This window comes from Pongo abelii, chromosome 14 (genome assembly GCF_028885655.2).
Source record: "Pongo abelii isolate AG06213 chromosome 14, NHGRI_mPonAbe1-v2.0_pri, whole genome shotgun sequence".
Lineage (NCBI taxonomy): Eukaryota > Metazoa > Chordata > Mammalia > Primates > Hominidae > Pongo > Pongo abelii.
The window spans coordinates 36,049,884-36,077,036 of NC_071999.2; the positions used below are offsets into that span (position 1 = coordinate 36,049,884).

Below are 27,153 nucleotides of genomic sequence, written 5' to 3' on the forward strand. Positions count from 1 at the left end.
AATTTAATCCTTAAACAGCATTTATTCAAACTGGTGCATATCTTTGAGATCCTAGATGATTACTAGGTATATATCACAACTGTTTGAGTCAATTATATTAATATGTTATTATAAAGTAATCAACATGACAACACTTTTGCCCGCATCCAAAAACACAGTTCACTGATTTAGGCCAGATTGACTGATGCTCCCTCCCCTGTCATCAGGTTCTATTTTAGGACAGGAGGAAAAACATGTTTTCCCATTCAGAGTTTTTAAAAATCTTTTTTAATGGACGTCCTAATAGTACACAGAACACAAACCTATCTTCACTTCTCAATGTGTAAATGTGTATCTACTAAGTATACATTAATGTGCATTAAAGACATTCAGAAAACATAAAAACCAAAGAAACAGATTAACTGCATAAAAATTTAAAGTTGCTAAATGGTAAAGCAGCTAGAAATTATAAAGTAGGGAAATGTTGAATAGCTGATATAGTTAAGATTCTTAGAACATTTTACATTCCAATATTACAAATGAGTACAATATGCAATTCATGAAAAATAAGCCGATTCTGAGATGTTGAAGCACCTATCAGACGTACAAATGACGAGCTACCTGGTCTAGATGGAATGAAGTGTTAGCTTTAAAATTTGAGTTAATTTAATAACTTACATCATCACCCAGGAAGCATCAGAGCTGAGGAAATAAACCTCAGCAGTCAAGTGTTACTAAACCTCATAGTTTGAAGATATTACTCCATGTGATGTGTGGAGCACACAGTAGCTAAATAGTACTTATAATAAACTGGCTATAGTTCTAAGATTAATCCCTTGTGGAAGAGGGAAAGTTGGCCCTCATCAAGATCATAAATGGCTGGGCATGGTGGCTCACGCCATGTAATCCCAGCACTTTGGGAGGCTGAGGCAGACAGATCGCTTGAGCCCAGGAGTTCAAGACTAACTTGGGCAACATAGCGAAACCCCAGCTCTACCAAAAAAAAAAAAAAAAGAATAAACTGTTGCACCCTAGTGAGCAGCTGGTTGTCATCTATCCTAAGTGCATGTGTCTTCTCCCCTACCTCCAACACTACTTCAATTTTGTGCTTACAAAATAACCAGATAGATTCATTGCAGCATTATTTAGAACAGCAAAAATGAAAAACACCTAAATCTACCAATAGCAAGATTGGTATTTTTAAGTATGTCTTTATAATAAACTCACTACATTTATGCAGTTACAACACTTGACTGTATTTACTAATTTCCCTGGCATAGAGTTTTTAAAAACAGCCTACAGCACTGTAACATAGACACTCACACAAATATACCCCCATCATTAGGGGTAAAAGGCTCCAAGGATGTATAACAAAGTGTTAACAATGTTTTCTTCTGGGTGGCAAAATTTTAATTTTTATTCACTTTATAGTATTTTTAAAATGCTTTAATGTAATAAACATATGCTATTTTTCTCTCAGGAGAAAAACATTTTCACTTAGAAAAGAGGTAACATAAGCAGTAAAAAAAGAAAAACTGGAAACTAACTTCATTTCTGCTAGAATAATTCATATTCTCCATCTCATTTTTTAAATTAGTGACAAAATCAACAGTTTAGAAATGACACCATAAGATGAACTTTATTTTAAAGCTCATAAAAGTGTTCACAATCAGTTACAACAGAATCGACATTTCTTCCATTCCACACTTTCACATGACAATATACTGTATAGTGAGAGATAAAGTTTAAAGTTTTTGTTCTGCATGCTGCTAACACATTTGACTAGCTTTTGTTTTACTCATTGAATTTTTAATATCAAAGCAAAAAGTCATTTTCTCTTGGACAGAAATGGTTTTAGAAAGCCCTTATGAAGTCAGACTTAGTCTTGTTTATAAACATCCACACCCACACACATGCTGAATGGAGAGCAAAATGCAAGAAAACTACCTTGGCAGGAACAAATGCTTAAAGATTTCAATCACAGCCCTCTTGAACAAGCAGTACAGTTTTTTTCTCCAAAAGACAAAAGTCAGTTTCATCCTCAGTGATGCAAATGGTGAGACTGCACAGAAAGCTTAGTATGAATTCACAATTCCACAGGAATCTGAAAGTTACCAAGGCAATTTTCCCTTTTAGGATCATAAAGACTACAGACTTAAGCTTTTTTTCTTTTTCCATATAATACACAAAATTTCTAAACATCCTTAAAAAAGAAAATATAAATAGTTTCAGTATGTTATGTAGAGTCACATACTATGGCAAAAATATTTTATTAATTGAAGGAATAGGCCAATTTAAGGTTATCTAGTCCAAGTCCATATTAACAGAATTTTTCTCATTAGGGTAACATTCACCATTCTGATGTGGAGGTTCAGCACCAAAATTGTTTTTGTCTTCTAAATCTTCTTCCTTTTTATCAATATTTGGGCCATTTGGAGTTCTTTCCAGTTTGGGTGATTCAATTTTTGGTTTCGGTTGTGTTACAACGGGTTCACATGTGTTGTTCAATTCCTAAAGAAAACAAAAACTAGTTATCAGATTAACTCAGATCCATCCAGTTCATTTTCAACTGTTTCCCCACACACCTGACCCACTATTTTTCTACCAACTCCAATTACACATAAAATAATTACATTTTCTCATGACACTTGCCCCAAAACCACAGTTTACAGTCTGACCAAAAGAGAGTATTAATTTTCTTCCATGATGTGTTAGGACTATGTACTTACATATATTCCTTCAATCCTCACAACAGTGTTAAAAGACAGAAATTATAATCCCCACTTCACGGAAGACAATGGTTCAAATAGGTTAAGTAACTTCAAGATCAGGAAAACCAGTGAGGAAAGAGCTAGAATTCAAGTTTATAGCTTGAAACTGACAGTACTTAAAAGGGTCACTTTTCCTTGACCTTCACTGTGTTTGAACATTACTCCAGAAGAACACTTTTCCCAGTTTCCTTCCAGCCTCACATACAACAAGACCTAGAATTTCCTAACCCCTTTTTTCCTTACTTTGTTTCCCTATAGCACTTAACACCTCTGATAGATGACACAGGCTTGTTTACTGTTGGTCTCCCTCCCATTACAAGATGAGTTCCATAGGGGCAGAGACTACACTTTGCACACTTGTTTAATCCTGAGAACAAGGACTGGCACATGACAAGTGCTCAACAAATACACTTGTTGAAATGAATGAATAAATGGAGAAGTGGAAATTTAACAAACTTATGACATCTTCTGTATTTTGTGACAGAATAATAGACTAAGAAAAGCTGGTTTCAGTTAGGATGAGGTAAAAGATTTATAGGAAAAATGGCTATGTTGAAGGTTCAAATGATTGCAACTTGAGTCCGTAAGTGAACCCAGCAGTAAACACGAGACAGTAACACTCACCTTGATTTTTGTTTTAATTTCCTGAGCACGTACAACTGGATCCTGATCAAGACTCTTTTTAGCCTGAGCATTCATGACGTTATTCATCCATTCCATCACTTCATTAACAGACTTCTCAACTTTTTTCATTTCAGACTCATCAATATGGTTGTATTTCTCATCCTGAACAGAAATAACATGGTCATTCTGTAGAATTTATTGAACAATAGTATCTCATTTGACCCAACTTTCCAGGAAGCTCAAGTTCAAATCTACCTCTAACCTCAAATACCAAAATTTCGAAGTTAAGACTATTCATGATGATTCCCAGCTTAAGTGTTAGCTTATTAAAATCTAGGTTAACTTCCTCCCTATGTACAAAAAGACTGACTCACCTTATTTCTGAAGTCAGCTGCTATCTTGGCATAGTGCTGCAGCCTCTGTCCTAGTTCTTCAAACATTTTTGGCCGTTCTTCAGCTTCCTGAAACCGAACTTTAACTGGAGTGCCAATTTTCTAAAATAAAATGTAATAAATTAATAGTTATCATAATTTTATTTTAAAGTCTATAGTTTAAAACACAAGTACCACCTTTTAGGGGGAGAAAATGACCTACCATTAATTCTTCCAACTTGTCAACATATGCTTGTTTAGCTTGGTCCTCTCCTTCTTCATACAGCCAGTCTTCAGTTTCTGTGAGGAGTCTCAAAAAATTTTGATGATCCTTAACACAAAATATGACAATATTAGTGGCATTCGTACTTCAGAATTTTTCACAACAAAACAAAGAGGCATTCTCAGAGGGATTCTCACACTAGGTAGCTAATCTTATCTAGGAAGGCACTCTGATTTGGCTTCTCTGCCTTGTTACACAGAGACCTTGAAAATGGCTCTCATTGACTTAAAATATTTTGTCTTAGAAGCCCAATCTGTACAATGAAATGTGGTTTCTAGAAGAGTATCTTCCTGCTCTCCAAAAAAAAAAAAAACCGGGTCTTAGTAACTTTTTGTTGACTTACACAACTATCAAATGCTGAAGGTGAAGCTATACAAGTTGACAATCACTGAACACATGAAAAAATCATTCCTAACCAGTTCATGTATGGTATGACTTCTGCTCTAGCCCTGGGAGGTCCTACCTGCTTCGGTCATCTCGACTTTAGAGACCCTACCATAAGAAACTCAGAGAATGTCAGGACAGAGCTAAGAACTGAAGTACATTACAAGGTAGCCCAGAGACCTTAGAACTATTAATAAAACAGACTCCAAATTTCACTTTAAATGACCCTTAACAAAATCCTAGATTTTTATCTAGTCAGTTTCTTTTTTCCAAGTCCTACCTTTCACAGTTGTGCTTCTGGGATTTACTCAGAGCCATACTAACTGGGAGTCAAGAAAAGGGATAAGAGGAATAACGGGGCTTAGTAAGCTCTGGAATGACTGGATGAACACATCTTATGAGATGAAACAATGACAGGAAAGCTACCAAAGGCAGCAGTGTCACTGTATTTGACGTCTTTAAAAGCGAAGATTTTTCTCGTATTTATCCTAGACCCTATGACAGTAATGCCATAGACTCTACATAAATATTTGATAGGTTCTCTCTTCTAGATGGTAAAAATGAAGAGTTTTGGGGGTGGGCTAGTACAAAATAAAACTGCTCATCACCAACAAGCCTCTTTCTCCATGACTTTGTTTTCTGTTTCTAAAAAGTTCAAGTTACATAAATGAGTAAAAGCTTAAGCCTCAACTGTCAATTTTGATATTAAACACTTTATATGAGACTATCTAAACAAAAACAGAGCTCTAAGACATACCTGCTCACATATAAATTTTTCATATGGTCCACACAGCTTGTCTCTGAACTCATACACATATTCCTCAACTGCATTTTTAGCATCATTCCTTTCTTTTTCCAATTTATCTTGCATTATCATCTTACCCTGTCAGGAAACAAGAAAGGTTAATTCCAGTCTTCTAGTTAACTTAAGCTAAATTTTAAATATGTAGACTCTGGGGTTTAAAAAAAAATGATACAAAACAAATTTTAGTGTTAACACAGTTCCAATTTATACCTCGTCAGACTCTTCCTACAAACCAAACAGACATTTCCATTTTCTAAATATTCAGGCTGAAGTTTGATTTTTTTAACATTGTAACAGATTACACAGACTTCATATTTAATGCTAAAAAAAAAAAAAAAAGCTACTGCTTAAATGTATTTTTGTTTTCTTGTATATAAATGGTTATCCATATTCAGATTAATACTGGCCAATGTATAACAGTCACACCACTCTGCCACATTTTTAAATCAAAGATAAATAAATGAACTACAGTTTATTGTTAAATAAACTCCTAAATACAATGTTCCCACCTCAGTATGGAAAAACCAAATCTCAATTATTTCACATATTATTCTAGAATTTCAGACTACTAAAAAAACACAATGTATTTTAATAGAAATATTTAGTGTGCCGTGAAATTCCAACTGTACTGTGTTCTGTTATGATTTACTGCCATCCAATTTTTTCACAAGAACTCAATCATGTTATATCAAGCAGAATGATCTATCAAGCAGAATGATTTTTTTTGTTAAAAAAAATTAAACTGCAAAATTCGTTAGTTTTGGCTTCATCCTATCCCTAAAACTATATAAAACCTGGGATGAGAAAGAATTATGGCCATTTATCTACTAGAAATATAGATATCAGGGCCAAGAAACTAAATATATTTCAAAATAAAAATATTTAATTGAAGTACTTACCTCTGTCTCAATATACATGTTAAGAAGGTCTTTCCCTAACTGCCAGACCAAGTTGGCTTCAATAGGCAGCTCAACATTCACCACCTTTATTTTGGGCTTTTTAGCTTCTGGAGGCTGGTCAACCTTTTTTTCATTTGCCTTGGGAAGGGAAATAAAAAAAGGAAAAATTTTTAAACAACCCACTTGGAAAAACACACAAAAAAATCTCCTCATACTTACTGATGACTTGGGCAAAAATAAAATCTCTAAAAATCATAAAGTTGGAAGGGTCTATAGCATCACCTAATTCCCACTATTTTAAATCAGGGCTGCTATTAAATATGCCATACCTTCCTTCAGGAATCCACCAGGATATTTTTCTCTTCTATATTGAACAATCTCTCCTGCTAAAGCTTTTCTTTGGATATCTTTACTTTCTAGGCCGGCCCTTTAAATATTCTTGTAAATCCCATGAATCAAAAAGTGAAAATTACTAAATTATCTTTATAGACTCTAGAACCTGTCACCTAAGGATAAGCTTCGACCAACACAAAACACGTTAGGATCATCTTAATTCCTGTAATATTAAAGGCCCTACATGCCAGTATGCCTGCTTTAATTACAACTAGCACTATGCTGATGAGTGCCTTTTAAAATTTCCTTATTGAACTTGGAGTGTATATATATATATATATATATATACACACATATATATATATATACACTCCATACACGTACACACACACACACTATTACTATCCACCTTTGAATTGTATCATTTCTCATAAGCAACTTTGCAAGGTAAAAAGAGATGAGTCTTAAAGTAGCAAATGGACTGATGTGACACATGCCAATCATTTATGTAGATTTTTCAAAATATGTAAATACAGGGCTAAAGAAGTAAGTATCTCCTGTGGCCTTCAATTTTCCAAGCCTTTGCTATGCATTTCCATTTCTGCAGGTTCCTACTAATACAAATGACAAAGAACATAACTGAGCAGACTCAGTTGTATGACAGATCAGATGACAACCACAGTGTGTAACATGTATCCTGTAAGTAGGATGGTAAAACGGTAAGAGACTAGCCCATGAGGCACACTAATCATAGCCATAGATAATTTTGAGGAGTCACAATGGATTAAAAATCTTAGGCACTTTATCGAAGAAACTGGGTCTAGAAAGTTCAATGACTTGCCTAAAATTAAAGAGATGGAATTAGATCCCATGTTTCAGAGACTGATCTCAGTGTTCCTTAGAAATCACCTATCAAGTGCCATAAGCTGTATCACTATGGATGAGCTATGCAGTCAGCCTACAGTCCTCCCCACATCGTTTTCCTGCTAGTGCACACAACCCTTCAATACATTATGCATGCTCTGAGGGCATGAGCCACAGGAAAGAAAAATGAATCCAATCAAACATACACCTAGGAAGACACTGGAGAGCAACAGATGTTGGGAAACAAATGGATAACAGCACATGTATGGAAGTTAAATGAAGACAAGACAACCTGACAGTATCCAATTAAACCAACTACTGACAAAACCAGCATCACAAAATGGCATTTCAACATGGAATGGATGAGGAACCCTCTCCAAAGGGGTGAGTAATCATGCTCCAAAAGGCTTGAGACTAGTGGTCCTACCTACAACTTAGGAGCATAAGATCCTACCCAATGTCATGTTCTAGACAGGTACTAAGACTATCAGCAAGAGCTGATGTGTATGCTCATCCCAAGTCAAGGAGTGTGCTGTTGAAACTAAGCATCTATTTTTCCAAATAACCACCATCATCACACAACTTAACAGTAGAAAACAGAGAGCAGCTTTCAGAAATCAGAGTCAGGACCCATAGCTCACACTGGGAGCCCCCGGGATCAATGAGGGGACAGAAAAATTAAAAACTGGAAACTTTTACACAGTATAAAAACCTATCCTGACCCAATGAAAGATTCTGTAATTTGCCTGAGGGTAAAAAACTCTACCCTCAGAATGTAAGAGAAACCAAACAACCAAGAGCAGGCTAATTATTTACATGTAACTTGTACAGAAAATAAAGTTCTACAAAACATACGGTGATTCACAGTTAACAACAAAATTTTTCAATATCCATCTGACCATGAATCTTAAAGGTCTGATTACAAGCTGTCATTTTCCAAGGGACACAACATCACTATTTAAGTTAGCTTCCAATACCTACTGTGGAAGCAGGACAAAAAAATAATTACCTTGAAATGCAATCTGGTGATTTACCAGACCACCATAATTAATTTACTTAAATTTGACCGATAGCTTGAGAGGAGAAAGTTTACTAGACTCCTATAGCCCATATATTTATCATCTGATTAGTTCAAGTGAAAACTAATCATGTAGCCCTGGGAAATATCAAGTTCTGCCTTTGGTATTAGAAGATACCTCTGCTCTTTGAAAGACAACGAACAGTATACATTAGTCTCTTGTTACTTCGAGTGGCAGTTAATCAAGAGAAGCTTTTAAGTTTAAAGCAGGACATTCGATTCCCTTAATTGAGCCTGAATACCTCTAACTGGTTTTAGTTGAAAAATACATAGAAAATCAACAGAAAAAAATCCTACACAGAATGAAATCATTTGGTGCTTGCTCTTGAAACTGCAATTTAATGATATCATTAATGATTACACGTTGCAACATTGTCTAATGGAATGAACTAGAAGAGTCACTCACTTTGTCAGCATCTGGGATTTTGTTTTCTTCTGAGGTAAGTTCAGGTGAAGGGGGAGACTGTGAGGTTTGTTGAGCATCAGTTTGTACCTGGGGCTGTGTTCCAGCTTCACTGTTGTCTTGCTGGACATTTTTCTGAAATGAAAGCCCAGGCACAAAGGATGTAGAAAGCAGGTGTACTTGTATAAATTTTTAAAGTTAAAGGGCACCAAAGAAAGTACACTCAATTTCTGAAATCTTAACAGGTGGGGAGAAAAGGTACTGGATAAAAACAAAATGAACACAAAGTACTTGAAAACTTCTGTAGAAATTCTAAACCTGTAAAAAATTCTTTGAATGACAGCAGTTAATATCGTTAAATAACATAAATAAGCATTTAATTGATGTGATGACAATCAAGAATCAAGAACTCTCCCTTAGGAAGCTCATCTAAGTTTGTACAGATGTTAATTCTCTAAGGCACTGGAAATAGATTACTCCAGGCCTCTTTCCTAGAAACGAGCTTCCAAAACCTATTTTACCAGCAGCCATCATGGATCTCAACATATCTCCATTTCAATTTACCAAACGGTTACATAAAATGGCCAATTATCAGTTATTTCGGGATTCATCACTTCAGCTTACAGATACCCAAGACTCACTCTGTCCCCACTTTCTGTGATCCAGCTATTTATACCTTAAAAGATCTCAGAGTAAAGAATAAATGCTACATATTAACAATCCTAATTAAAAATTTGGTAAAGAAAAAGAAGAATGAACCCTAGAGTTTCCTAATTTTCTTTTTTAGTAGCCCTCAATCCCTAATATATTAGTGCTTGCTTGATCTTTACCCATCTTTCGAAGAGGGCTGAAATACTCTAGGTTAACTACTTTCTGCCCACACTGAACTCTCTCATATTTTTCTTCTAAGGCTTCAAGATTCTAAGATAGACACTGAAGTATTTAGAAACAAGGCATTGCATTCCTGATATCCAAAAGGTACTAAAGAGATTGAGAAAGTATATGGCACTCATCATTTAACCCATTACTGTACATTAGAATTTTTCTACATGAGAATAAAACTAAGGTTCAGAATGTTTATGTTCCTTAGATGTTCTAGAAAGTTAACAGTGATCACTAGATAACGCACTTTCTCACATCTTAACTAAACACCACACTGCCTCCCTCTTAAAGCTATTTCTAGCTATTCCCTAGAAATAAACTGTAATTATTGTAATACTTTAGCTTCCTAAAATTCTTCTGTTGACCACAAAGAACTAGCACTCATGCTAATGATGAATAACAACTCTTACTATACGCTACACAGACACTTCTCTTCCTTCCTCCCACAATACAGAAAACCATGTAAAAATAAAACAAGTTCTAAAATATCAAAGCCAATTTTGCCATACAATTTAAAAAACTTTAGTATTTGGTAGCTATTTCAAACAGTTTTTGTAGCAGTCTGCTTTTTAAGTTTCTTAAACATCAGTTAACATTCGACTTCTCAATGTGTGGTCGATACCTTCAAAAAACCAAAAAACTCCCAACTCAATGAAACATCACCTACTCTGTCATATACTAGTTACTTCAAATTAAGTTACACAGAATTTAGTCACAATTCACCAAATTTCAAGCTGTATATTACCACTAACTGGCAAGTGCTATTATCATTACCTAAAATTCTGATCAAAATTATTTATGAAGGAAAACATTCATTTTAACCCTTCCCTACCCACTTCTCCTACAGCTTAGAACTAAGTCAACTCTATTCAAACACAAAGGTTTATCCACAAACTTACATCAGTGTCTGGGTTTTCTGGTGGTCGCTGATTCAGACACTCCATGTCAGCTTCCGAAGACATTTCATTCTCCTCAGTTGGGACTTTCTCCACCATAGATGCCGTAGAGATGGTGAAAATGCCATGGGTGTTGACTCGCACTTTGACTTTTACTCTAGATTTTTCTCCATCTTTCTGTGCAGAAACATTCTGAACTACAAAGCGGCCTAGAACAACAACAACAACAACAAAAATCACAAAATCACAAAATCACAATTTTAGAATTAAGTCTAAATCTCTGTAGAGGAGGCCAGGTGGGTGGTTCATGCCTGTAATCCCAGCACTTTGGGAGGCCGTGGTGGGTCACTTCAGCCCAAGAGTTTGAGACCAGCCTGGTCAAGATAGTGAGATCTGTCTCTACAAAAAAATTACAAATTAAAAAAATGAATAATAAATTAGCCGAGCACAGTGGCATGCGCCTGTAGTCCCAGCTACTCAGGAGTCTGAGGCGGGAGGACTCCTTGAGCCCAAGAGTTCAAGGTGGCATTGAGCTATGATCACATCACTGCACTTCAGTCTGGTGACAAAGTGAGACCCTGTCTCTTAATAAATCAATAAAAATCTATCTGTGTAAAGGAGACAGATAAGAAAAATACAAAGGCTAAAAAAAAACACGAGAACTGCTATTGTAAAATCTTCTACCTAGTCTTTACCAAATTGAAGTCCTCTAATATATACTATAACTATGACCTCTTAAAATATATACACTTGAAATTAATCTTAGCATGCCATAAAAACTTTCAAAGGTAAGGGCACTCTTTTAACTATTTTATTTAACACCAGGCAAACACTGAGTGTAAGATACTGGTAACAAGCAGTCATTGTCTCCTCCTACCCTACTTCTCCAGATGGGTGAGCACAAACTAGACATGAAAATCTGTTTGCAAGCATAAGGAAGATGATAGCAAGCACATGCTGAATTTTAATCCTATAACCTTTTAAAGAGTACCATTCTCTTGGTTAAATAATCAAAACATTTAGCTGTTTTAAATAAGGGAGGTGAGCCAAAATCTGTATGAAAGCCTGAAATTATTACGTACAATACAGTAGGGTTCCAGAACATTACTAATGGTTAAAAGTGTAGACTTTAATCCAGACTGTCTGGGCTTCAATCCTGGCTGTGTGACCTGTTACAAAAGTTACCTAAACTTTCTGTACCTCTGAGATTAAGTACAGTGAGCACTTACTACAGAACCAAGTGCTAGGTGTTAAGTTATAGCCACAAGTAAGTACTGTTACTCCAGAGACCACTGAGTCAAAAATAAGTATTTTGAACCTATTATGTGCGAAGCTCTAAATGGAATTTAACTGCCTAGTATTTAAAGTGCTGTCTATATAAACACACAGAACTACAGATTTAATTACAACGTCACTGAAAGATGAAGGAATACACCTTGATTAAATGTCAAATCAGTAGTTCAGGAAATATTTGCCAAAAGATCCATCTATCTAAAGAAACAGCATTTACTCTGGAAAGTGGGATGGTAAGATGGCTCAAGTATGTACGATGTTTTTAGTTTCAATCAAACATGAAAAATTAGATGCCATGCCAAAGAGCTGGGATTTTATCTTCCACACAGTAACGAGTTAATGCACAGATTCCAATTTATCAAAATCTTACAAGTCTACATGCAATGATTTCTTTTCCTAACAATAAATTCATGAAAACTGTTTTAAAAAGAATACACCACAACTCTGGGTCAGAACATTTTAGCCTTTAAGGTAGTAAGAAAGAAAACACAACTGATCAGGTTGGACTCCTTCAAACAATTTATTTATGAAAAGGTATGAGGCAAGGGTGCATCCTGAAAAGACCTAGCAATATTGGCAAATTTCACCTATGGTCTGGGAAAGAGAGTTACTATGGGTAAAAGTGGATGGACGATGTCAAGTGTCCCCCCAAAATATGTACCAAAAAAAACTTATCTTTAGAAAAGATAACACAAAGGTACACTTGAGAAGTAGATTCACAATGGTCGCTGACTCAGGTTTTAAATTAGAAGTAACAGACTGCAAATAACACTTAACCTAGAGAAAAAGTTAGTATTAAAAGCAGGGATAATCCTTTATATACAGACTGTATCAGAACAGTGAAAATACTAAAGTGTTCATATATATATATACACACACATACATACTTTCAAGTAACAGCAGAACTCCAAGTAACAGAACTACCAAGTCATTCTATCTCTAGACCAGTTGGCTCCTCAATAAAATGAAGACATTTCTCCATCACCATTATTCTAAACGGAAAATGTCTTCAAACAGAATTATGTTCCCCTCAACATTACTAAGAATAAGACAACTTTTAAAGTTTGTACAATGAGTGAGAAGCTAAGTCTTTAACTAAAAGAGTAAAATACACACAATGAACTCCTTACCTATTTTTGCTTCTGGATATGGAACTCCTTGGGGATCAGAATAGAAAGCTTCTAGCTCAAAAGGCCCCCTTCTCAGAAAGGTGAGAACTTTGGAGAAAGGAGCAGCATGGTTTCGACTAAACACTTCATGAACACTAGAGAGAAAAGAAAAAGGCATTCAGCAGATGAAGAACTTAAATATGCTTACTGAGCTACACAAACAGAAAAGAGACTTTCTAAAATCTTTATCAATTCTATCTCATCATTTACAATACCAAAATGAAAGAAATATTTTGGTAGATTTGGTTGTTGAAAGATTCCAGGTAAATTAATGACTCTACTAGAGAAGTCATTTCTTAATTTTTCTTCTTTACATTAGAGTATAGTATCTGAATGTTATTTTCTGCTACATACCCTTCAGTATCTTCTGAATCATGGTTCCAGATTAGAGATATTGGAAAAGGAACTGCATCTGTGACGGAAAATTCTCTAACTTTAAATGCCGGGGAAAGTATTGCACACTTAAAAAAAAAAAAAAATCATGAGCACATGAACACTTCCTAGTCATCTTTTAATATAAAACTCAATTCCAATGGATGGACAGGGTTTAAAAAAAAAAAAAACTCACATTTCAGAATTGTTTCCAGTATATTTCATCTAAACAAAGAATTTATTTTACCATCTAAATACTATGCCGATTACTAGGTACAAAGACAAATAATATATCTTAGGATAACAACAATTAATCAATAACAGGTTTCACAGGGGATTAGGAAAAAAGCCTGGTCTTTCTAGAAATGCCTTGCTGATAGCAATTTCAAATTGTATCACTTTTGAATATGTATAATACATACATATATGAACAGTTCTGTCTACACTGCTTTCCAAATGTCTGAGAAACCCCCCAATGGGCCATAATGTTCATATTTTCAAGTAATTTTGTAAATGAAGCAAGCAATGGTAAATTCAAATTTGGGAAAGGCAACAACCAACAGATAGGTCCCTATTTAGACAGGACATATAAAAATAACTAAATAGATGATTAAGGTGAATAGACCAAAAAAGTCAATTCATCATTTACTATAGGATCCTTCAAGAGAGACCAAAATTAGCTCTACTTCTGAAGAAAATATAAACTTCCAACATTTGAAGGAATCAGAGTTAATTAAGGAGGCATATTCCATTATGAAGAAAAAAGCAAAAACAAAAACCCCACAGAACAGGATGGATAATACAATTGATTATCACTAATAATTAGTATCTACATATTCTTCCTTTTATAAGTATACAAAGGCAGTCAAAATACCTTTGTTTACAGAATCCTGTTTTATATTTTAAAAACTGCTACTAGCTTAAGACTCAAATATGTTAACTTGAAATTTTATTTAAAACTATATTTAGATCTTGACTATAATATCCTAAATATAAACTAGTATTTTCTTTTTTACCGAATAACTTCAAGATTTGGTGTTTTTCACCAAACTAACTTCATGCTTCTGGGCTGCCTTTTTATCTGATAAGCAGATTAAACATCAATTTGGGGATAAGAGAGGGTTATCTGTTTTCTAAAACCATTTGTTAATACTCCTAACACCCTGAAAACTTGCCCTAAATCAATTCCTTATCATATGAGATTACCATTCTAATTCCCTGTGTGCTTTGTAAGTAACAACTGCCACTACCACACAGCTAATTAGTGTTTCAGCTGTGTTTTCTGTGATATCCTCACAGAATCACGCCTGTTTTTGATTTCCAGCTTGAGAAACACCAGCTTGGTAGTTCTTTTAATTGAAATTTGCTGGATCTTTTAGATTTGAGTAGCCTTATCTCCCTACAGCTTTACGGGTTTGTTTAAAATGTCCTTCTGCTACCTAGACACAGGTCTCTGTTTATTATCCCACCATGATGACATACAGTGGAAACTGTTTAAGGACTGTACACCAAGCAAAAGCAGAGTTGAGAAAGTACCTGTAATGCACATCCTCTGGCTACTGCTTCATCTGCATTGAGTGTTGTGCTAATATCTTTTCCAAAGAATTTGGCAATTCTTTCCTTCACAGCTGGAATTCGTGTAGCGCCTCCAACAATCTCAACTGCACTCACATCTTCTACTTTGAGATGAGTTTGTTCCAACAGTGAATAAAGGGGTACTTCTATCTTTTGCAGAAGTTCAGCACAGAGTTCTTCAAATTGTGACCTTAGCAAATAAAAACTTGTTTTTAGAAAAGTTAAGACCAATATCCTGTCCTACTTTTGACAACCCAATGAATTTCATTATTTTCCCCCTCAGACACCTTGCATCCCACATGGGCCAAGTTTAGATGTACTGTAGTTTATAGCTCTTTTGTTTTTGATAAATACACCAAACAGGTGCAGAAAGATGACGCGGAAGACAATCAGTTCTCCTGGTATTACTCAAACAAATCATTTTACATGCTTACGACTGCCATTTTACCTTCTAAAATTTTTCCCCCTGAGACAGTCTTGCTGAGTGCAGTGGCACAATCATAGCTCACTGGAGCCTCAAATTCCTGGGCTCAAGGGATCCTCCCACCTCAGCCTGCTGAAAAGTTGTGACCATAGGCATGTACCACCATGCCCAGCCCTTCTAAATGTTTTGATCTGATTCTCATTACTTTCAATGGTTACTTCCAGTCCCTGCACCGTATCTCTGTGAAACGAGTATTCAATTACTGGCCCAGAAATACTAAAAAGTGAAAATACCACGAAGACTTGAGGGTAGTACTTAGATCCATGAGAGTACTTAGCAAAGGTATTTTTAAAAGCCCTCTTCACATAAGTGCCCCTAGAGCTAGTGGTGATAAACAACAGCATCTCCAGCCACAGGCATGTAACACACAATTATGAAATGTAGGCCAAGACTCACAACACCCACTAGAACTGACACCTGGGCTATAGTTTCAAAAAAAGTTCCATCTATTTAATCTGTAGAATTCAAGACACACCTGTTCATCTTTCCGGAAACATCTTTATCATTCATGAAGCATTCGATATTCAGTGGAAGGTCTGTGCTGTTAGAGCTCATTAGTTTTTTCAGTTTTTCACATTCCTGATACAGACGTAGTAGTGCTCGTATTTTGGATTTTGCATCCAACTTGTACTTAGTTTTAAATTCTGCACAAAAATGTTCCACTAACTTTTCATCGAAGTTTTTTCCTCCTAAGAAAGGATCAAAAGCTGTTCCCAGTACCTAATTTGGTTGAAACAACAAATAGTCTGGTTATTTTCAATCACATTTGTAACTAGAATCTTAAATATTACTACTCAAACAATCAAAGACCAAGAGACTCAAGACTATATTTAAATTATAACATGAAATCCAAATCAGTCAGGAATAAATCTCTAAGATATTTTTGACTTTTAAATGACTACATAGAAAATAACTGTAAAAAGCCTTTTCTTTCCTAAATAAGAACACTTAGGAGTATGCTAAGACAATTACATCATCTTTATGGAGCTCAACCTTAGCAACTGTTTCTTGTTAACATCTTTATCTAAAATAAAACTCTTCATTACCAAGAAGAAAAAGCCTAGTAGAGAGGCTCAGTAGCTTAAAGTCACAACACTTAACGTGTGTTGGACACTGAGTTCCAATGTATGACTTTACCTTCAATTTTCCCTTGTTAAAAGCACAAGCAGACACTTGAAAAGCTGAATGTCCCATATCAACAAAAACCACTATCCGAGGTTTCTCATCCAGGCTTGGGAGATCCTGCTTATAAATTCCGTAATTCAAAGCAACTACAAAAAATAAGTATGTTTCAATTCTTTGGTTCACATTTTCTTAGGAATCTCACTGTTACATAAAATTACACATGCAGGAAGCTTGACTATTAACTTGAAACAATTAAAGGTGAACATATTACATTCCTTTTATACCTGACTTCACACTGATTTTCTTGGAATTAATTATTACTTTCTTTCTGATTTCAGAACAATGCTCTATCGCTTCTCAATATATGGAGATGTGCTAGACAAAACACATGGCGTGAATACAGTGAAACATAACCACATATCACAGACAGTATCAGACTCATTATGCAATACTTACATTTTAACCACAACCTGCTAGGACACCGCTTATCCAAAAAAATTAAGAATTTAATATACAACTACGGCAACTGCAGTTCCTACCAATTTTCTTTTAGATCCGAGGTAAATAGCTGATCAACCTCAATAAGGTTTTTTTTTTCTGAACTTGAAACAACTATTTCTAAACATGTATACCTAAAAACGTATTTTTACCAATATTTAAGTTTTCCAAAAACCTAACAGAAATATGTGAGTAAAACTTTTCAGCATAAAAACTGATTTTCTTCCTTAACTGATTTTTTGTTCATCTGTAATCATAATAAACTACTAAAAGCTCAAGAAAAAGATGCTGTAATCACCACTGTATATCCACAATACCTAGCATAACACATTCAAATAGTACAGGCTTACAGCAATATTTGATAAATGATCACCTATCTACAGTTCGATAAAAAAAATTTTTTTTACACTAAACCATTTACTTGTGAGGCGAGGTAGTTTCGAAGCCCAGAATTTTAAGATTGTGGGAAAACTTGCTTCCTAACTATAAATGCAATGTAAGGAAACAAAGCTAAATCCAACCTACATTTTCAAAGGATTAAAAAACATGAAAGAATTCTCTAATGAAAGCAGATTCATAAGTTTGATAAAGTACCAGTTTCTCATTAACCATAAGCATTTTAAGAGGTAGACTTTTGTTTTCAAATCTGACTCGACTTTTTAACAGTCTGTGTTTCTGTATCTACATAAAAGTAAGAGCACTGAGAACATCTTTAGTTCTAATAGTATATTCAGTTCTACACAAATGCCTTTTCCTTACCAGCTGTCATATCATTCATAAGTCTTAAACAGTTTAGGCCAACAATCTGTGCAGCATCTAATACAGATCGCCTCTCAGCATCTGTAAAGAAGGAGGGGACCTACAAACAAACAAAAAATTTTGAATTATCTAGAACACAAAATATACTTAGAAATTCCTCACAAACCACTTATAAATTCACAATAGTCCAGCTAAGTAGGTGCCTCGCCAAGTCACGAAACAGAAATAGGGCTTTAGTTTTCTGCAAGCTCCTTAACCTTCAGAAACAGTAACTACTTTTGAAAAGGCTGTCCCAAAATTACAGGATCAAAATAGTCTTTCTTATAACCAAGTTCAAGCTGAAATAAAAATTAATCAGGAGTTTCATAAGACATATTCAAAGTTTCATAAATCTAAGAGAAAACTTGAAATTAAAGCGGATCAAATCTGCTTCCAAACTAGTCATAAGTTTCTACTGGCATTAGGAAATTATAATGCTAAGTTAACATTTAATGTTCAATATAATTAAACTATAGGTAAAAACTACAGGAACTTAAAGAGCTAATTCTAACATATGCCACCACCCTTTCAGTTCTGCTATTCACTGAGGTGCTCTTTAATTCAGTCGACCTGTTAAGATTACAAAATCACTTTTTGGCAAAACCTTTCAATTTTCCTAAGAGTAAAAACAACCCAAGGGCTGAAGTTTCTTACAGCACTGACTTAAGCTATTCTAGTTGTAATTCTTTTTTGACTGCCTTCTAGTGCAGCACTTCAGGATACTATTCAGGAAAAAAAGTATCTAACAACATATTCGTAGAATCATTTAAGTGCAAAGTACCTAAGAGAAAGTTTAGTACGGTGATTTTTCAAAGTTGTCCAAAATATTTGAAGATGCTTGAGAGAGAGACATGAGCAAGAACAAAGGTGGATCTCTGCTCACCTTTCAAATCAGAACACTTCGTCCATCAGTTTCTCAGCTCACCAGGGGAAAAAAAAATGTGGCGCAAAAAAAAAAAAAAAAAAAGGAAGGGAGAAAGTGGGGAGGGAGAAGCCACTGACTTATAACTTAATTCTTTAATTTTGCCAGAGATTAAAACACTTCCCATCTTGCAAGGACAACAGCAGAAATGTTAGCCCTTCTGCCTCATTCATTCATAAAGGCTTCTTGCTAACTGATCTCAGTTGGCCACATTGCTCATACTATAGTACAAAGACCATGCTGTATTTAAGTCCAAAAGCATACCCCACAACCTATCAAGAAGTGACCCAAGACACCTGGGTGAGCAGAATTTACCTTTGTGGTGTCCAAATAAAAGACGACTTTTGTCCATTTCAAGTACCCTTTGATAGTCTAACTAGTAATTGTCCACTGAAGGTAACAGGCTTGCTAGTGTTAAAAATTTAGGTTTTGTCACTACTGGTAAGATACGTTTTAAAACTCCTAATACACTGGTTTCTCAACGGAGGGTAGAATTCTTTCACCTGTGAAAAGCTCCTGTGTTAAATGTACAAGCCTGATAGTGCAGCAACTCACTGTATTAGAATACTCACAAATGGAACCAGTCAAAATCTGTATTTTCAAAAAGCCTCACAAGAGATTTTGATTTCCAGTCAAGAACCTTTGCCGCTTCTGGCTAAAAATATCACTCAAATCTACTTTGTAATGCTCTGGAACACATTAATACAGTCCAGTAGAACACGATCTCTAGTAAAATAGCAGCTTTCCCACATTTGATACTTAAAAGTAATACAAAGAACGCAAAACGAAATAAAACACACTGCCTTGCTGAATTATACTTACTGAAATAACACAATCTGTTACTGGTTTCTTGAGGCTGTTTTCAGCAGTTTCCTTCAGCTTAGTCAACAACATGGCTGTTATCTGCTCCACACTAAATAGATGTTCTTCACCCATGTACATTACCTATATTAAAAGCAAAAAATGTTTTAAACATTGTAGTACTTTAAGCTACATGCCAATATTTAACTTCCAAAAATTAGCACACATTCCCTTCCACAAAATCTTTATTTTATTGTTGTAGTTGTTTTGGGAAGAAGGAAGAAAAGGAGGAAAAAGGGAAGTGGAAAGAGAGAAGGGGGAGAGAAAGGAAAAGAGAAAAAAAGAAAAAGGAAGAAAGAACTTCTACCTAAAGATGAAGAGGAGTGGAAGAAAGCTAGGGAAGACATACCCCACCCAAAATCTAAGTCAAAACATTAAAGAAAGTAGTAAATTTCCACTCTAACTGAAGAGATGAATCACTAGGATAAATATTATTGTGTGTTGATCACAAGACAGGAATACCTCTGCAAGTTTAAAAAAAGATTCCTGGTGTTATTACACTATTGCTCTCCAAACAACTGCAACTGGGCCGTCTCAGAACAGACTTTTGTTTGATACATGAACACAATGTTCATGTTTTTTCCAACATCAAATAAACCTCAATTTTACAACTGCCAAAAAGTCAGAAGAAACACAAATTAAGTTACAGCATATATACTACCATTTGAGTAATTTTCAAAGACAATTTAGCATCTATCTACTATACTTTAAAAGGAACTGAATAAAAAAAGAACAAAAAGACCACCTGGTGTAATTAAGAAATTTAAGTAATAACTCAAATAAGTTCGTATTTTTAAGTACTAATAAGTTGGTATTTTTCTAAGGTTGCTCAATTATATTACCTTTATTCCAACTCCACCATTTTTCAATGGAACCAAATCATAACTCAAGTTTTCCTTCTCCTTTTGAATGAAGGGGTCATTGAACGCTCGGCCATGAAATCTTTTGAAGTTAGACACCGTATTGTTTGCATGAGTGATTTGCTGTAAAAAGAAGTTTGAGATTTTAATTTTTTCTTTAATTTCACCACCTACCAGTAATTTTAGTAATTTTATTTCTTCACTTTACAATTCAAACCAACCCTATGAGTGCACATAATTTGCCCTGAAGCCCATCAATTTCACTGAATTTCCCATCTACGAACAGATTTTATTTATACTTTTTTCTTCTCCTATAGAAAATGCCAGAAGGTAAGCAGCAAGAGGGAACAAGAGGCAGAATAGTGTGATGACAGACTTTAAAGATTTCAAAATCTGCAAGATAAACTCAAAAACAATGAAAATGATCACTAAAGCTTTGAACAAACACACTAGAATTTTATCACTTTGTTTCATTCCTTTTTTCCCTGCTAAACTTGTGAAGTTTTATACCCAATGAATGAATAGATCTAGTAGCACTATAGTCAAATTATAATTTTGTTTAAAAAAAGTTAATTTTTGGCCAGGCATGGTGGCTCACGCCTGTAATCCCAGTACTTTGGGAGGCCAAGGCGGGTGGATTACGAGGTCAGGAGATCGAGACCATCCTGGCTAACACGGTGAAACCCCGTCTCTACTAAAAATACAAAAAATTAGCCAGGCGTGGTTGCGGGCGCCTGTAGTCCCAGCCACTCGGGAGGCTGAGGCAGGAGAATGGCGTGAACCCGGGAGGCGGAGCTTGCAGTGAGCCAAGATCGCGTCACTGCACTCCAGCCTGGGTGACAGAGCAAGACTTCGTCTCAAAAAAAAAAAAAAAAAAAAAAAAAAAAAGTTAATTTTTATAGCTGGGCATGGCAGCACATGCCTGTAATCCCAGCTAATTGAGAGGCTGAGGCAGGAGAATCACTGGAACCTGGGAGGCGGAAGTTGCAGTGAGCCAAGATAGCGCCATTGCACTCTAGCTTGGGTAACAAAAGGGTGAAACTCATTCTCAAAAAAAAAAAATAAATAAAAATAAAGTTAATTTTTATAGTCTAATAAATTGCTAAGTGGCCAGGATAAACACTCTGTGCCAGAAAATATATGGATCGCTACCTTTCCTAGCAATAATAAGAAATGCTAGTTATCTACACCAAAAAGTAGAAGACAGAAGAGTCATTCAAAAAGTTTCTAAGTGACCTAATGTTTTCAACTACATGTGCATATTTTGAAGACTTGAGCGCCATGGTTTTTAAAAACAAGACATTGAACTACTATCTCACACAACTGGTGCACATATTTGTTAACCTGTTGTAAGAGATGGTGTTTTTTTAATCCACCGTTTTGGTCAAAGATTTTAGGTAAACTCTAGATTGAAAAGCCCCACTTCAGAGCACATTTCACTCAAGGGTACCTCATTTGAAACAAGAAATAAGATTGAAAACTAAGACTTCTGTAATTATTAGCTTAAAAATACCAAAACAGTCTACTATTTACTTTTTCTCTTACCTAGTTTTTTGAATAAAGGGAAGAATACAGTTAGCTTGGCAGTACTAGTTTTAAAACAATATAGAATTCAAGCAAGTTTAGGTCTTAAAATTCCTTATGTGTCTAAAACTGAGATGAAGAATGTCTAGTAGTCTACTGGCCAAATGTGAGTCTCAACAGATTCTTCTCACGTAATCACAAAGATGCAACAGAATTTTAGGTCTAGGCTATCAATATCCTCAATAGGCACATTTAAAGGATTGTTACAACTAAAGTCCCACTATCCTTTTGAACATATTTTGAGTGTGCCTATTTCTCCTTTCCTTTTTCACCCCTTTTTGTTATATCTCTCTTCCAATGTAACAAGGAAATAAAGTTAAATCCAACCTACATATTCAAAGGATTAGAAAACATGAAACCATTTTCTAATGAAGCAGATTCGTAAGTCTGATAAAGTGCCAATTTCTTATTAAACATAAGCATTTTAAGAGATAGAGATTTTTGTTTTCAAATCTGACCTGATTTTTTAATAGGTCAGTACTAAATACATTCCATAATATATAATACAGTACTCAATCTAGTCCAAAATTTTCTTTCTTAGCAATACTATTTTCTGTATTTAGAAAAATGTTTTCTATTTCAAAGAGCCTCTCAAGGAGCATTTCACATATCTTTTACTGTTTTTCTCTCCACCTCCAAGGGGGTCTGTCTAAATCAGTGCTGTTCAACAGAATTATATGTAAGCCATAAAGGAGAGCTACCTACATAAAATTTTCTGGTAGCCACGTTAAAAACTAGTAAGAGATTAGACTAATTTCAATTAACTTAGGCCAATATATTTTAAGAACTATCACTTCAATAAGTAGTCAACAGAAAAAAACTGATGAGATACCATACTTTACTTTTCAATTTGATTAAAAAGTAAAAAATCTCGTGTATTTTATACTTCACATTTTGATTCAGACGAGCCACATTTCAAATGCTCAATACAGTACATGGCTACCATATTTTTTAAACAGCACAGGTCTGGACAAAAATTTCTCTCAGTCCTACCTTAATTACTAAGTAACCTGAAAATGCTTTTAAACACATAACTTCTTAGAAGTTCCCTCTATAAAAGGAATCTCTTAAATGAGTATCATGAGAAACTTCACAAGAACTTAAAATGTCTTGTTTATAATTTCTAAAAATTAGATAAAGGCAGCAAAAAGTTACTAAAAGTTAAGGTTGGCAGGCCAGGTGCAGGCTGACACCTGTAATCCCAGCACTTTGGGAGGCTGAGGCAGATGGATCACGAGCTCAGGAGGAGTTCCAGATCAGTCTGACCAACATGGTGAAACCCCATCTCTACTAAGAATACAAAAACTAGCTGGGCGTGGTGACACGCGCCTGTAATCCCAGCTACTCAGGAGGCTGAGGCAGGAGAATCACTTTAACCCCGGAGGTGGAGGTTGCAGTGAGCCGAGATCATGCCACTGCACTCTAGCCTGGTCAACAGAGCGAGACTCCGTCTCAAAAAAAAAAAAAAAAGTTAAGGATGGCAGATTAGTAAGTTAAAGTCGATCTTAATAAAACAAGAGAAAGGGAACAGAAGGGAAAGAGTACCATCATCTGAAGGTTCATAAATACTTGAATTACATTTTTAAAACTCAAAAATACATAAACTTAGGCACACTTTACTCTCTTGTGTGTCTCTTGAGATTTTCCTTTCAAAAACTCCCCCTTAAAAAGTGATCCGAATTCTTTTAAAGAACATACCTGGTTTTTGGCTGCAACTCCGATTGTTCTATTTTTTGATCCAAATGATATGACTGACCTAGAAAAAAATATATTTCAAAAATATTAAAAAGCATAAATGTTGATATTTTAAACTGATAAGAGAGAAAAATTCTAATATAAGTGTCCTACCCATTAGGGGATAGGGAACAAGCATAGCACAATTTTAAGGTCTATAGCTTTCATCAGATACTCAAAAGGGGATTCCACTTAATTGCTGCTCTGAGATCCAACCTAGGTGGCAGTTCTACTACCCCAAAAACCTCTGCTCATGGCTCAGGATTTCTCCAGGTTCCCAGTTATTATGAACCGAACATTAACTTTGAAAATGTTTTAAATACGTTAACTGTATTATTAACTTGACCCTACACACGACTAACAAAAAATAGGATGTGACTCTACCTTTCAGTCACCAACTCTGTACAAATCTAAATGTCATTGTCATACCGACTTTTGTTCTGATATACCACCGGCTTCTTTAGGAATCAAAAGTTTTTATGCAAACGCAAGCAAATGAACCCAAGTTACACCTCTGAAGTTTAAAGAGCACAAAGAGGTTCCCATCTGGAAGATTGTGCCGGAGAAAGAAAAAAAACGATGCACAACAAGCACCACGGCAAAACAGAATATAAATGTCGAGGAAAAGGAGTGACTAATCAGTTACATCGAATCTGTTTTAAAGAGATGGAAAGTGAATTGTAACTGTGAGACAACCTTCTCAGCCACCATGGAAATGGAACCGCACAATAACAGAGCAGAGACAAGCTCAAAAAGTCTTGTGAGGAGAAGGTAAGTGAATTAGGTTTTGGATTAGAGGAGTTATCTAATTCTGGATTACTAATTCAAATATAATCTAATTTTGGGTGAGTTACTCCTACCTGCTTAGGTAGGAGTAATGGTAAATGAGATGAGCAAAACGGGAAAATACTGAGGGCATTAAGTACCACCCTGTAGTTTAAATTAGCTATAATAGAAACATCCTCAAACTACATTATCTGAGCAAGTGTTAAATAAAATAGCATCCTAAAAGCCAGAGAAGTGTCCAAGCAGAAGCTAGACAAGAAACCGTCAAAATCAGAGCATCATTGTAAGCTCTGAGTAACTATACACTTCCAGAATGGATCTACTCATTTTCCTAGGGGAGAATCAAATTAATTGTACTAAATAGCAATTAGTAGCTGATACAACAGAATCAACCATATAGTTTAACGAACATATTAAGGGGAACTCCAATACTGCCCTCAGTTCACATTTTTCAGGGCCATACCTGTTGTCTTTGGTTTCACACAGTAGTCACTGTATAACAGAATTTTTTTTCCCACTCTTCTCTGAAAAGCTTTTCTTTGTTTTATTGGATCAACCAGAACAAGTATAAACTGCACCTAGGCATGAAAGCCTGAAATACTGTTTTCTTTCTTATTAAATTCCAATTAAAAAAACCTTAACCAAAACACAAACTTAGATCTGCAGGGGTGGACGTACAGATTGCTCAGAACAGTCTTCCTAACGTTACTAACATTGCCAAATACTTTGCCTCAGATTTTCCACTCAATTTTCATAAACGTTCTCAGCACCCATATAATTGTATTACCCCAGTCATTCTGCCTTTAGGTTCAATGTTTTCATTTTGCACTTTTCATCCTGAGCTTGGGACATTTGAAAAAAATTAATAGGTACAGTAATTTCCTTGAGATGGAAGCATTTGTTTTCATCAATGCACATGCAGATATGTTTGTATATATTCTCATCCGAAAATATCCCTTCACGAAACTTGTTTTTTAAAATGTTGCCCTTTGCCCACTCTATGCTCCTATAGAATATTTAGTTCAGTGACGACATCCACCCTCTTGTGGCGTTCTAGCACAAAAGTATGCAATTTTTATCCTCTTTTAAATAAACTGTGCAAAATTAATTTTAAAAATACGGTTTACAATTCCTCATGAATGGCAAAGAGCAAAAAAAAAGGACGTTTACATCTTTCGACAATGATCCCGGGCATTAAGGCCAACAATGTTAGCAACGAAGAGACTGGGTAAAAAGAGGTGGGCTAGTCTTTCATAGGGCTGCTTCCGTGGTCGCTAACAACAATCCGCCTGCTCACTGGACAAGCAGCGACACAAGCTCTGGAAGCTTCCAGTTCATTTCGAGATTCACAATGCGGAAGAAAAAGCTCGGCAGCCCGGCTCCGCGGTGCGCAAAGATATGCGCGAAGGGAGGAGGACAAGCTGGGGGCGGCTCAGCCAGCTCAGAGAGGCCGGGTGGGGATATGGGGGCGGCCGCGGAAGGCGCAGGCTGCAGCCTGCCAAGAAAAGGGAGCGAAGTCGCGGGCTTTGCCGCAGGCCAGACCCCCAGTAGGGTTTGAAAACCCCCAATAGGAAGCCCGCACAAAGTGACGACCCTTAGAGTCTCGACTCTGGGACTCCTCTCACCCCCGTGAATCCCTGAGACAATCCCTTCTCCAATTTGTGATGCCAAGCCCCGCATCCCTCCTATGGCCCGGTCGCTGGTCCCTAGTTCCACGGAGGGGTGCGCCGCTGCCCAAACGCCTCTGTTTGCCGCGGTGATCCGTATAGCCAGCCCGCGATCTTGGGTCCCCACACTAAGAGCCCAGAACCTCCTCCCATCCACCCTCGCAGACCCCCACTTACGGGGTGCACCGGTCGCTGAACTCATTGGCGATGGTCTCGATGCCCCCGGCCCGGGCCACCGCGATGTAGCAGCTCTGCGAGCCCACGTCCAACCCCACCACCGACATGGCCGGCTCGCGGTCCGCCTCCGCCTCGGGTTTCGGTCTGCGTCCTCCGGCCCCCTGCCTGCTTCTCCTGCCGCCGCTTTCTGCCCCGGCCGCGTTCTGCTCCCGCCCACGGGGTCTGGCCGCTCCTCTGACACTCAGAAGGACACACGGACAGCCGGCCTGTCAGGAGTCTCCTACTCCCCCGGGGACAGCGGCGGCTGGCTGACAAGAAACCCTGGGAGAAAGCGGAGCTCAGCCTCCGCGGGGCGCTCCGCACCTCGGGTTGCCTGCCTCACTCTGCCGCGGCTCGCACACCGGCGCCGGCGCTGAACTACCGACCCAAAAGGGGAGGTCCCACTTCCTCAGCCTTATGTATCGCACTGATCAGAACTTTCCAGAATCTGCGGCATTTACTCACCGGCGCCTCCACCGGCCCCTCCACGTGCCACTTCCGCTTCCTTCTTCTCGAGCCTTCTGGAAAGATTCTACCCAATGGGCAGCCGGTCCCCCGAGAACGGCCGCCGTTGCCATGGCAGCGACAAGGCCGCTCCCGTGCCATTGGCTCAAGCCTGCCTCCGCCCACTCCCGCC

At 36.7% G+C, this 27,153-nt stretch overlaps 1 protein-coding gene across 1 annotated transcript; it reads right to left on the bottom strand.

The window, feature by feature from the left end:
* Positions 1 to 1,591: 1,591 nt before the first annotated feature.
* Positions 1,592 to 26,945, bottom strand: HSPH1 (heat shock protein family H (Hsp110) member 1; the record flags this gene model as incomplete). Its single annotated transcript, NM_001133167.1, is given in 18 exon segments — positions 1,592 to 2,490; positions 3,375 to 3,536; positions 3,749 to 3,868; positions 3,969 to 4,076; positions 5,170 to 5,295; positions 6,117 to 6,254; positions 8,798 to 8,929; positions 10,576 to 10,781; positions 12,996 to 13,129; positions 13,389 to 13,495; positions 14,943 to 15,171; positions 15,941 to 16,185; positions 16,603 to 16,736; positions 17,848 to 17,947; positions 19,631 to 19,753; positions 20,512 to 20,652; positions 23,812 to 23,869; positions 26,478 to 26,945. Coding segments are annotated over 18 exon segments (2,577 nt in total). The 3' UTR covers positions 1,592 to 2,283.
* Between the last annotated feature and the right edge of the window lie 208 nt (positions 26,946 to 27,153).